At 37.7% G+C, this 12,683-nt stretch overlaps 1 protein-coding gene across 4 annotated transcripts in view; it reads left to right on the top strand.

Moving 5' to 3' along the window:
• The window catches only part of TOX (thymocyte selection associated high mobility group box), a 273,829-nt gene that overhangs the window by 58,132 nt on the left and 203,014 nt on the right, over window positions 1–12,683 (top strand). The window contains exon 1 of one of the 4 annotated variants that reach the window (XM_074943076.1): window positions 11,416–11,593. The exons of the other annotated variants lie outside the window; for them this stretch is intronic. Coding sequence (XP_074799177.1) covers window positions 11,570–11,593 — 24 coding nt within the window. The 5' untranslated portion in view covers window positions 11,416–11,569. Of the gene's footprint in view, window positions 1–11,415; window positions 11,594–12,683 lie in introns of those variants that run through there. 4 annotated transcript variants of the gene reach the window in all.

A 12,683-nucleotide genomic window follows, 5' to 3' on the forward strand; every position in this document is an offset into this window, starting at 1 on the left:
CAGCCAGAAAGGTTAGAAACTAGTGTTCATTTTTGTTTTTTGTTCTTCGTATAGTGGACTTAATAAGAATGCTTTTAACAAAATATTTCAAAATATTGCTGTTTCTTGTTTTACCTTCTGAAAACATTATGGCTTAGATTATTTTTTAGCATGTGGCTATGTCCTTTTTCTGTGGATTAATTTATAATAAACATCGTTTGAGGTTGTTATCAGTCTGCCTAAACTATTTGACCGAAATGAAGACAAGGTGGGGGAGGTGATTTATTGGACCAACTTCTGTTGCTGTGAGAGACAAGCATTTGAGTCGCAGAGAGCTCTTCTTCAGGTTGAAAGATTGTCTCTCACAGCAACAGAAGTTGGTTCAGTAAAAGATATCACCTCACCCAGCTTGTCTCTCTAATATCCTGGGACTGACATGGCTACAACTACACTGCATACAAATAGTTTAGGCAGACATTTTAAGCTCTTCTTAAATAGGGTTGCCAGTTTTATTTTGGCAAAATGGAATGGGCAGAGCTTTGACTTTATAACTTGCCCATTGGCATTTCCTAACCTTGGCAAGTAACAGAACCTGATTGCTCATTTAGACATCAAGGAGGTGAAATGCCCTCTCCAATATTAGTACTCTGAAAACAAGGTGCAGCTATCAAATATTACATTTATTTTCTTTACACCTTCAAACCAGGCTTACATTGCTGTGGCTACAAGCATTGTGTAGCAATTATTTCAGAATTTAAAATTGACATTTTTTTTTTAGCAGCAGGAATTTGTGAAGAAACCTTTTACCACTATTACACAAACTAAGTAAATAACAGAATAATAGTTAAATGTTCCAAAATAATCAAAAGAATTCTTCTTCAGAGTCAGTGTATAAGAAAGGAATATCTGAATGTATAGTTTTGTATAATTAACAATGACCTAGTAATCTGATTGGTTTACATTTGTGTGAAGTGTTAAGAAGGAAGATAACTTATTTAGGGTGGTCCATCAAAAGTAAAAGAAAGAATAATAGGATGAAAAAGAGCAAAGGGAGATTTACCTTCTCTATACTTATAGGGTGAAATTTGCAGCCATGAGGGGTGGACACTTAAAGTGGATTTAAACCATCTTTGCACCCTTCTATGCCTAGCCTGTTCCAGGAGTTGGAGGGGAGTCCACTGAAAGTTAGAAAGACCTGGGGACCTGTCTAACTTATGGCAGCCTCTCTGCCCTGTTCCATGGGCCACAGCTGCCTGGAGTCTCCACAGCTTCCCTGACCAGCCCTGGCCAGCATGTTTCCAACACCAGGGCTTGAAAGGAGTCATTGGAGGGCAGCATTACTGCTGACTTCCACAGTGCCTGCACCAAAGGAATCCTCCCTGGGCTGGAACCAGGGCTTTTAGGGCCCCTTTCCACCACTCTGGGCTTTTTTCTTGGCAGAAGGGGCCATATTCTTTAACAATATTATATTGGAAGGGATATGGAATAATTTACTTGACTGGTCTTCTGTATCTATTTTCTATAATTGTATAATTATATCATATGCCCAAATAACAAAATGAAATATCTAAGCTACTCTTTACTCCTGTTCTAATAGCGCTTACGTATTTTCCAAGGATTGGTAGGCATAGAAATATTTTTTACGAAGGTATCCTCCTTGAGACAATCCCTAAATTGGGTCTTACTGGATACACTTTATGATGGATGGATGAAATATTGGCCGGTCTCTAAAGGCCAGGAAAGAGCATCAGGCTTAGAAGTACTTAATCAATTAAATTCTGTAACTCTCTCAAAAAAGATGGCTTTTCTCATCAGCATAGGAAGAACAAGGCCTCCTGATCCCCTTCAAATGTGGTGGCTTCTGGCAACAATATAGATTTCATTTGGGTGAAAAAAATCCTCTGACACTTGCATATGGAATGAAGATAGTTCTGTTGTCTCTTCTGGTGGTTCAGAATTGCCTTTCTGCATCTGGGAAGATGCACTTAAAAGTTACCTTTTCTAGGAAAAGTGGGACAGGCGGGCAATTGTGTATTTGCAGGAGAATGTAGTTGTAAGTTAACACAAGCAACTTTCACCTCTGCCAAATGTGTGTGATTGGCCATAAGCTACTTAAATTTTCAAATCTGTTAATTATTCACAGTTTTGGCATGAGTTGTTTTGCTGCACACAGTGAGTGGCTGTGATCCGATCCATCTTTCTTGATAGCTGCGTGTAAATTAAAGAATTTTTGTCTTCTGAAGCATGAGTGTCTTGGTATTGTTTCTTAGTTTTTACTCACAGTTGTTTATAATCCCTTGGAAGTTTGAAAATGAAATCTATTAATTTAACCGGTTTTATTTTCTTATATTATATGTGTGAACTTGTTTGCTATCTAAGGGGTTGTTCATTAGTGCAACTGGGTTAGCAATAGGGTCATGGAAACTAGAAGTGAAACATTGTGTGTTTTGGGGGAAAAGTCACATATAAACAATTACATGGACTTTGGAAACAGAAAAGAAAATATAATGGTTACCAACCACGTTTTTAGTACAAAAGTTAAATATTGTGGCATGAATCATTCACATAATAATTTCAAATCTCAATTATACCTAGGCACAGCTGACTTGAGTTAAATGTAGAGTTGGACCCCTTTCCTGATTTGCCTTGCTGTTTGGGATAGACCTATAATGTGGTAGAGTTCTGCTGGTAAAGTTCTGAGGTAGAGTTCTGTTGGTGGCTGAGAAAATCGCACGAGTCTAAGAGCTAAACTACTGATGCCTCAACAAAGAGCAACTGTATCTACAACCTTTCTTTAAAGGACATCTAAAAAGTATAACAATGTATATTGGACTGGACCTTGTGCCCTAGGACAAAGAAGATGGAGAGCTGCCCTTAAAGAACAATTAAGGGGTTTCTCTTATGTCATGAGTATCCCCTGGTGGCAAAAAGCTGTGCCACCCACTGTCCCTGGTCCTTAGGTATAGGGGTATTCTGGAGGTTTGCTGGGGGTGTGACTACCGGGGTGAAGTTTGGACAGGATGTGGTTCAGGGATCCTTGCCCAGCGGAGTGATCTTTAGAGCACTTGTCTAGCTGGCATAATTTAGAGCAGTCTTTTAGTTGTTCTGAGTTACATCAGAGGTGGTTTCAGCCTCCATCTGTGCCTGAATCAGTCCCTGTGGGTATTAACTTTGATCATCATAATCAAATTCTAATTTGGCTAATTATATTCTACCTACCTAAAATTCTCCTTAGTAGTTTTAACTGAATAAAGTATTAATCACTTCCTGTACTAAATTGTTTTCAGTAATGCTATACATATTAAATTAATAATAATAATAAAATAATAATAAAAGACCAGTACATTATCCTGACATCCTTATGAAATAAAAACTCCAATTGACTAAATTGGGAGTTTTGCCTGAAAAAGATAGGAGTAAAGTCTTCAGGATTGGGCTATATAGTCTGTAAAATGGTTTGGAACCCTTCTGGAAGAAAATAACTTATATTTATAAAAACCTATCATTACTAATTTATTCAAATTTTAAATTTTGTTTTAAAGAGCAGTAGTACTAGCCTTTCAGGAAACAGATCATATCAACAGACCTGACTGAAATTAAATACTAATTAAGGTTACAGTTAATTCTTTTTTTAGTTAAATCTGCAATATGATTATTCCTTTTAAAAATATTCCAATTCATGTTTTGGCAGCAGGTCACAGAAAGAGATACAGTTTAAATCCCTTTAAAAGTCATCCACACTTCACTCTTAACTAGCAGCAGTTTACTCACAGAGGACTTTTCCTTGTGGCATACTTTTCTTAACAACGTACCTCTTTCAGCACATCAAGTTATAGTTTTTCTAAGGAAAAAGCCATAATGGCTAAACTAACTAGGTAGATATGCTCATTCAAGGGGTCTCAGCTAACAAATGAAAGTGGAGAGCAAACATGAGAATCCTATTGGTGTAAAAGCCACCCAGTTTCTCTCACAGGCTTCAGATGGAGTTTATGGAATTGCTGTTGAGTCTGGGACTGGAAATGCAAAAGCCATCATCCTGGGAGATTTCAAAAGTTATGTGGATAATGAATTTGACATGTGGGCTCAGGATGTCTTATATTATGTGAAAACCATGGTGTCCTCTCAGGTCTTCTCTGGATCCAGCCACTCATCTGGACACATACAGCCTAGGTATAGAGTTCAAGGGTGTGGCATCTACTCTTATTATCATTTCTTAAAAAGTCAGAGTTTCCCATCCTCCCCTCTGGAAAATGGATCTACTAGCATGAAGGTCTCATGGACCCTAGTAAGTGTTCAAAATGCCTGGACAGTGACAGTAAACATCACCCCAACCACAGACTCAGTTTGTGGACAATCCAATTCAACATTACAAGTCTTTACTCTTCACAATACTGGCTCCCAGTCACCACCTCCTGCTGCGCACCTCCATAGTGTATGGATGTGTTGTGCCAGATGAAGGCGGGGAACAGCAGATCAAGTGACACAAGAGCTACCAACAGTACAAGAAACTCCTACAAGCCTATGTTAGCTCTCTGAAGGAAACCAAGAGATCCTTGTCCTCTGCCATAGAATCTATGAAATAGAGACCACTGGAACTATCACATAGATTCATAAATTTTAAGGCCAGAAGGGACCATTGTGATCATCTAGTCTGAAAGCATTCAGGGCTGTTCATGCTACCACATCTGAGATGGATTCAAGTCCCTTCTGAGTGTTGCAGGCTGAGAACAACATTGACCAAATCATCAGCAACTCACTCTGAAAAGTGAATTTAGAAGTCATCCTGAAGCACGCAAAAAAAAATAAAAATTAAAAAGTACAGCTGCTTTTTGTTACTCAAAAAGCCACAGATTGCAAAACTCTCATCTTATTTCCAATATAACCTTCCTGTGAAAAGTCATGGAGAACAAATCATGGGTGAACATGGTTTCCACCAGATCTGGCTACATAATTGACATGGTGCTGGCTGTACAAATTGCAGACCCCCTCATGGCCAGAGGGGTTGACCTCCATGTTTATACTTATAGATCTGTCAGTAGGCTTTGAAATACTTGACCACCAGCTGCTAGTGACCTGTCTGCATCATGTAGCAGGTGTCAACAGACAGCAAGCTGGTTCTACTCCTCCCCTTCAGACACATCTAAAGCATTGTGGTAGGCAAATGTTCTTCCACCACAAGAACTCTCACATATGGAGTTCCAAATTGTTAATCTTTTTTCCATTCCTTTGTAAACATCTACATCAGATCAGAGGAATCAGGATGCATGGACTAAAATGCTAATAGCATAATGATGACATTCAACTGTGTGTCATTCAAATCAAGAGCAGACCGTTCAGTCACCAAGATGTCTTAAAGTAAAAGGCACCTGGATAAAAGGCTGGTTACACAAGTTGAACACAGTTCAGAGTGGAGGCAGGTAGGAAGTTCATACCATTTCAAAGAACTGGAATAGTTCTTGACTAGCCCATCAAGGATATATCCCCACTGATTGTCAAAGTGGTGCACAGGCTTAGCCTTACAGACAAGCTAAGTAGCCCTCTAACGGCCTGGAGGACTGATCACTCACAACCCCACTTGAAGGCAATGGGAACTGCAGATACTTAGCACTTCCTAAAAATAGGCCCTAGATATGCAAGTAGCAACAGTGACCAGAATGTTCCTGCCTACATTTTGCAAAGAAACTGACTACCCTCCTGGATACTGATATTTGTTCTTTAGTGGCTTATTATGTTCATGCCAGGCATATATTCCACTTAACTCTCTAGATGCTTAACTCCATGCCTCTTCTCATGTTCATAAGCTCAATTCAAATAGTGTCTCCAACATTTCTAGCAGCAACAAAGATCCGGTTGTAAAATCCAAATGAGAGTTTTGCCTTCAATAAATTAAATAAATTAAAGAATTCAGTATGATGGAGAGCCAGAAACTCCTGAGGTCTAGTCCCAGCTCTGCCAAAGTATATGTAGCCTTGGGTAGATTGCTTAAAATCTGTTTCTCTGTATCCCCATCAGATAATTATCTGGGGTTAATCCTGATTCCCTGGCCATGATGCAAGTTCTTTATTTGCAATTAACACTGGCTGAAGTGATCCCCTATGCTGTTCTGTTTGCCAAGGAATGCTGGAGAACAGCTCTTCCAAACTACCCCAGAATGGCCCCATGCACAGGAAGGGATTGGGTGGCTGTAGAGCTGGCTACACCAGTTTATCCCTCCAGGAGATTCCCCTACAACAACAGAATCTCCACTTCCCTTTTTCAGGCTGCTGTAAATCCCCTCTGCACCACTGTAATTTAACCTGCTATGAGGGTGGAGCTGCCAGTTAGCTACTTTTTAATTAAAAAAAGCTAGGTTCCAAAGTATTCACAAACAATTATTTTTTGCTTTCAAAAGCATTTTCTTTTAAAGTAAATTCTTGACATTTTACAAAGTGATGCCATTTCCTTTCTTGTAGTCACATATTAAGGAGAGTAGATTTAAACAAGAAAACAGGGTAAAATACCAGAGTTTTAATCAATCAGATATATGATTGCATTAGGACCTTTATAAAAAGTTAGTAATTTGTATAGTTAGTTCAACATTTATGCACTAACTTTTTAAACATATGGTATTATAAAACATTTGAGGTAAATGTTTTGATCTAATATGACTCATTGCTATTGTTTCACGTGAAATACTTTTTTTTTTTCATAATGAAGTCAGGGTCTGATATCTCTGTGACATGGGTTTTGACTACAGTTACCTAGGAACACTAGAGAAATTCTAAACATAAGAAAGATGAACTTCGACCTTTTTTGCAGCAGATGGAACATTTTGTGAGCAATTGGTCATGTGTAAATGTTAACTTGTTTGCCTTTCTTAGTAACTAACAAATGAACAGCATATGCCTTTATTTTTCAGTTTTACAAAGGCTGGGGATAGATTTTATTAAAAATATGTTCTCCGTGCGTTATGCAATAGTACATTAAATATTATGTTCATTAAAATGTGGTAAAACTTACTTGTATTGCCTTTGCAACAACTGCACAGCGTGTTTTAAAAATTAATGTTAACAAACATTACTTATCTCTGTGGTTGTCAACATTTAATTAAGGAGGGCCTCTAAATTTTTGGATACCGCTGTTTGGATATATGTAATAAAAGGTTCCAATTTAAATGCTGTGCAATTAGTTTGTATGAAAAAATGACTTTTGTAGACCCTACAATAGACAGTTTAGAGAAATAACTGTTCTGTGTTTAAATTGTGCTCCTTAGTATTTTAAACAGATGGCAATGGCTTTCCTCTTGATTATAACTTTGAGGCATGCTTTACTAAATGGAATCAGCGGGGTTCATTAAGGTCCCATTTGATGTATCAGTATTATAAAAATACCATGTTAATTATCCTCAAACGTTGCAAGTTACCTCCATTTTCCTGCAATCAGAAGATGAGAGAAACCCTGTGAAGCAAATTAGTCCTAATTGAAAGAGGACTGATTAATATTTAAATAAGGCATTGTGTGAGGGATTCTGCCATGAGAAAAATAGGCTGAACATCTGAATTAATTGCATAGCAGGTTAAATTAAATTTCATATAATGGGTTGGAAGATGAGTTGGCACAGTGCTTTAGCAGGGAGTACAATGGCTGAAATACCAGTCTTTTCTTTCACTCTTGGCTGGATTCCATTGAGGTCCTTGTAGCCCTTACCTCTTTGTTGTCTCTCTTTCAATGCAAACAAAGGTACTAACAGAAAATTGCAACCATGTTTTAAAAAAATGTTAATCCTTTTTGGGAGACAGCACCTGTCTACATTTTCTCCATTTCTCTTCCACCTTGGCTGTAAAATTGGGAAACATTAGTATCTTATTCCTTGCCAGGTTTAATGAGGATTGATGTCATAAAATGCTAATGGCTGGAATATAGTTAGAATTGTGCTATTAGTGGGTTATCACTGTCTGACATTTTCACTGCACAGGAGCATACATGTGGAGCCTGTTTAAAGTGATTGGGTTACTTAAGGGTCCCTGTTAGGGATATTTAATCCAACATAAATTACTTATGCACTTTGTTAGTGTTCAAAGGATGAGTGTCACGTTGTACATGTTGGCAGTTTTCCAGTCAAGAGCTGTTAATTACTGTACAGCTAGTGAATACGTTTTGTGGCAATAGAAGCCAAAGGGGAAAAAACTGTATCTATATTCCATCTAACTCAAAATGAATAGATGAGAGTGCAGAGAAAAAAACAGGCTGAAGTCTTTTTCACCCTTAGGAGTTACAATGCCATTTGTTTTCATTTTGAAAATAAAAACAAATGACAGTATGATACCCTGAGGGGGAAAGTACTTTAGCGCTAAAGAATCCCTGCCAAAAACAAGCTATTATCTATTTGTATGCTGATAAGAAAAAAAGTATGTTCTCCAAAGCTTTAATTCAGAACCTTACATCTTTATAAAGTTCAAGGTTTGCTAAGATACTGTTTTCATAGCATATTGAATATAAGTGATCACCAGGAAAATCATTAACTATGATACGTATTTCTTTAGGATATATAGTTTAGTGTGGTCAAATTGTCTTTACTGTCATTCTTACACCAGTAAAATAATATTCTTCCCAAAGCATGGGCAAGTATATATAGTTCTATGGCCCAACCTTGGGAACTAGCCACAAGAAATGACTTCGAGAACACATTTTTTATGTATAAGCTCATGGATTATATAACTGTGCTAGGGGAAAAAAGGATGATTCTGTTAGCAAAGTTACTGCCCAATGTACAAAAAAAGAGCCTATTATTCCCTTGATTTTTCCAAAATGGAAATGAGGGCAGAATATAGCTGAAAGTAATAATTTTATTTCACATTTTTATCGAAGTGTTGCTTATGCAGTTGTCCACAGGAAGTTCATAACTAGGATGTTCCATTTGCTTTCTATATTATTAAAAAAGCTAAAGGCATTATAGTTATGTAAACATGCCATTCCTCAACTGTGTCATTTATAAAGCTGTAGAAACGTTGGAGATCTAACCTTTAGATAGTAATCTATCCTTCTGAGCTGTTGCTATCAACTGAAAAAGAAAGTTTGCTCTTCTTTTGAATGGTTCTGTTAATGGAAGCTACACAATCATGTCTGACTATAGCAATAGAATTCCCTTCCCTTCTCAGAGTTCACCAGATCCTGGATTTGGTGACCTTCAGTACATACAAAAATACCTACCTGTCCTCTGAGGCTTCTGTTGGTGATCTTAGTGTTTGTTTTATATTATTGACATCATTAATATTTTTGGTTATGTATAGCTTTAAAAATAAAAATAAGTGAAACCTGCAAGTTGTGAACATAGCTAGTCTACATAAGCAGGGGGTTTTGTCACTGTCCTTCACCCTCCCTCAGCCCTGGTGTTAATTTATTACACTAATTTGTTGCACTTGGTGTTAATTTAGACTGCAGAACTTAAGGACAGGATAGGGATTTACTCTTCCTGTGTGCTCATACAGAATTTGGCATAATGGAGCCCCAATCTGATTGAGCCTCTAGAGGCTACAACAGTGAAAACAAATATTAATATGCTTTGTAATGTACTAATTACCAGATCCACAAAAGTACTTAGACTCCTAAACCCCAGACTTAGGCACCTAAATATGAGAGTTAGGCACCTAAATCCCAGGTTTGGCTCCCCGGTGATCTACAAAACTCCCTCTGAATCCTGAATTCACTCAGTGCCTATGTTTTCAGGGTAAAAGTTCCCTTGGCACCCAAGTTTCTGCCTCTTCACATCTGCACTGCTGCTGCCCTCTAGGCATCAGGACTCCTCTCTCCTGCCCTAAGCCCCAGAGCTATTCACAAACCAGAGGAATAGGCATTCGGCCACTTAAGTGACCTGCAGGACCTGATCCAGTAGGCGTACTCAGAGGCTGCCTGCCAGGATAGGTCCCATTCAGAATCTGGTTGAAGAAGGTGGTGATTTTCACCCTGTAACTAATCCAGTGGTTAGCACAGTTACCTGGAACCTAGGAGACCCATGTTCAATTCCCCCTTCTCAGAGTGGGGGGGAAAGCATTTGAACAGGGGTCTCCCACCTCTCTGGAGTGTACTCTAAGCACTGAGCTATGGGATAGTCTAATGTGGGTGGGGCTCCCTACATTTCTTCTGTTGAAACTGTTCCACTGTGGAAAAACAACAAAAGAGCGATTGGAGCAGGGAGACTGGACCCTGGGTCTTCCAATTCCCAAATGGGTGCCTTGTACCCATTGGGCTACAGAGTCATTGTCTCTTTCTCTCTCTTCTTCTCCCACTCTTCCCCCAATGAGTGTCCCGCTTAAATCATCATTGGGCCAGAAGGAAAGAAAGAGAGAGAGTCAGAATGACTTGGTAGCCAAGAATTCTGTATTGCAGTTTTTCCTGTGGTTTTCTAGGTGCTTAAAAATTAGGTGCCACGACTCTAAGCATTGCAACACCTAAGTTCTTTTTTGGATCCAGGCCTTAGAGCCTAGCGTAGGTAAAATGAACAAATGTGAATAAATACATTGGAGTTCAGTTTGATTATAGAAAGCGGAATGGTCTTTTATGTTTTTCATTGTAGTGTGGGATGTTAAGATTCACATCTGCATATTAAAAATGTCAACATTTATATATAATGGAGTACAATCAAATTAAACAGATATAACAAATATCAATAACTCATTAATTAAAGAAATTATACGAATAAGAATCACTGTTCTAAGTCATAGTTATGGATCATTTGGGTGAACATGAGTATTAAATTAACTTCCTTTATTTGTAATGTCAGCTGATTTGCTTTTCAAAATATTATTCTAAAGACATAATTGGGACATTTACATTACTGGCTTCTAATACAAAATCAATAATGTCTGTAATTATCTTAAAATGACCTACTTTTACAAAGTGTTTATTAATATATTGCAGAAATTAGTGGTTATAGATGCATAGATTTATGCTGATAATTTTTGTGCTTCCTGTAAATGAATGTTGCTTTAGAGAATCACTGATTGAGGTTGTTGGTAAGGCTGAAGTTCCTCAAATAGCATTTTCTGATGAAAACTTGTCTTGCCCTAGCAGTCTTGCTACTTATCATCCATCCCCTAATATTACCTTTCTGGTGAAGATTATTAGGTAGTCTTTGGTAAATCAACTATGATGTCTTCTGGGATCTCCAGATTGTTTCCTTCCCTTTCATTTAGTCTCAGGCCTGTCTATGCCATGGAGAATACACTGGACTTGTAGTAGCAGATGGTTGCGATTGGGATTTGGATGTGAGTGAGCTGGCTGAGACTCATCATTGACTGAGTGTTTGTGATCTATTCTTTCATAGCGGAACCTGACCACAATAATTCATTCCTTTTGGACTTTCAAATTAGATTATTACAATGCACTCTACTGGAGCTACCTTGCAAGACCACTAGGCAGATGCATCTGGTACAGACTGCCTTCTTGCTCGGTAGTATTAGCCACAGGGAACCTGTTACATCAGTTCTCCGTGAACTGTCCTGACCCTTTTATTTCTGGTGCAATTCAGGTTATTCATACTGATTTATAAAGAACTATGTGGCAGTCTCTGGCTACATCAGAGGACATTTCTGAAGACTTTTTTTGACTCGTCATGTTTATGCAGTGGATTAACACAGTAAGTAGCCTTTCTCTTCTGGTTTTCAAATAGAGATGGTTTTTAACTACAAAATTAAGATAAAGAAACATGAATTTGGTGGATTTGTCATAGACCCTGGGTGTGGGAGTGTTTGATCATGTTACTAAAACTAAGTCTGGATCAATCCAGTGCTAAAAACTATCATTTATATTTTTAGATTTTTTTTTACGTTACATATTTGAACAAAAAGTCAGAGAATGCAAAACTTCAGGGGCCAAATCTTCACCCTGACTTATTTGACTGCTTTCCTTTGTCTCTGGAAATATGTAGTTGCTATTGCAGCAGGGTGTGATTTAAAGTCACTTTACCCCTTTCTCAACACGGACTACATGGAACACCAGCTCAGCCAGACATCTGAAACAAGGTTCTCCTAGTATCTTTAACTCACTCATATCTAGATATACAAGTTGGTTACATTTACTACCATAGTTAGTAATGAAAAATAAAAATAATAAAATCCAGCAGGTTTATCTGTGTTTTTTCAGTCATTTATATTTTTTTAAATTAATGTTTGTATTTTTTACCCCACACCTAGCACTCCTCAAAGATTATTTACATGCAAATTTTACAGATATTTTTTCCTTTCTTTTAGTTGTTGGTGAGCTAAAGAGTGTTAATATGACTCAAACAGCTAAAGTGATTGTCTCTCAAACTTTCCAGAGACAGGGCTGAGACACAGCATGGAAAATTTCAGACTAAATGAGAAATTTTTGCAAAAGTTACAAGCATGTGAAAGCAGGGGCCTATAATGAAAGTTGCAGCATGTTTCACTCTTTGGAAATGAATGAATCACTTCACATATAATGAAAGCATGAATCACTTCATCCATCACAGAAGTATAGCAATCCTTTGGGTGAAATGTAGCAACTTATAATAGTGAATACTACACAATGTTTTAGGACAGGAAAGGAAGAATACTTTAAACTGAAACTACAGGGAGTTATTACACAGGTAAGTAGTAATTCCCAAACTGGAATTTTGCTAACTCTTTGTTACAAAGTATGTCATACCTAGACATGTGCAGATGGGTTGGTTTGCAAAAAATTAAAGAAGCCATTTCTTAAGGTTT

The sequence above is a fragment of the Natator depressus genome, chromosome 2, assembly GCF_965152275.1.
Source record: "Natator depressus isolate rNatDep1 chromosome 2, rNatDep2.hap1, whole genome shotgun sequence".
NCBI classification, from domain to species: Eukaryota; Metazoa; Chordata; order Testudines; family Cheloniidae; genus Natator; species Natator depressus.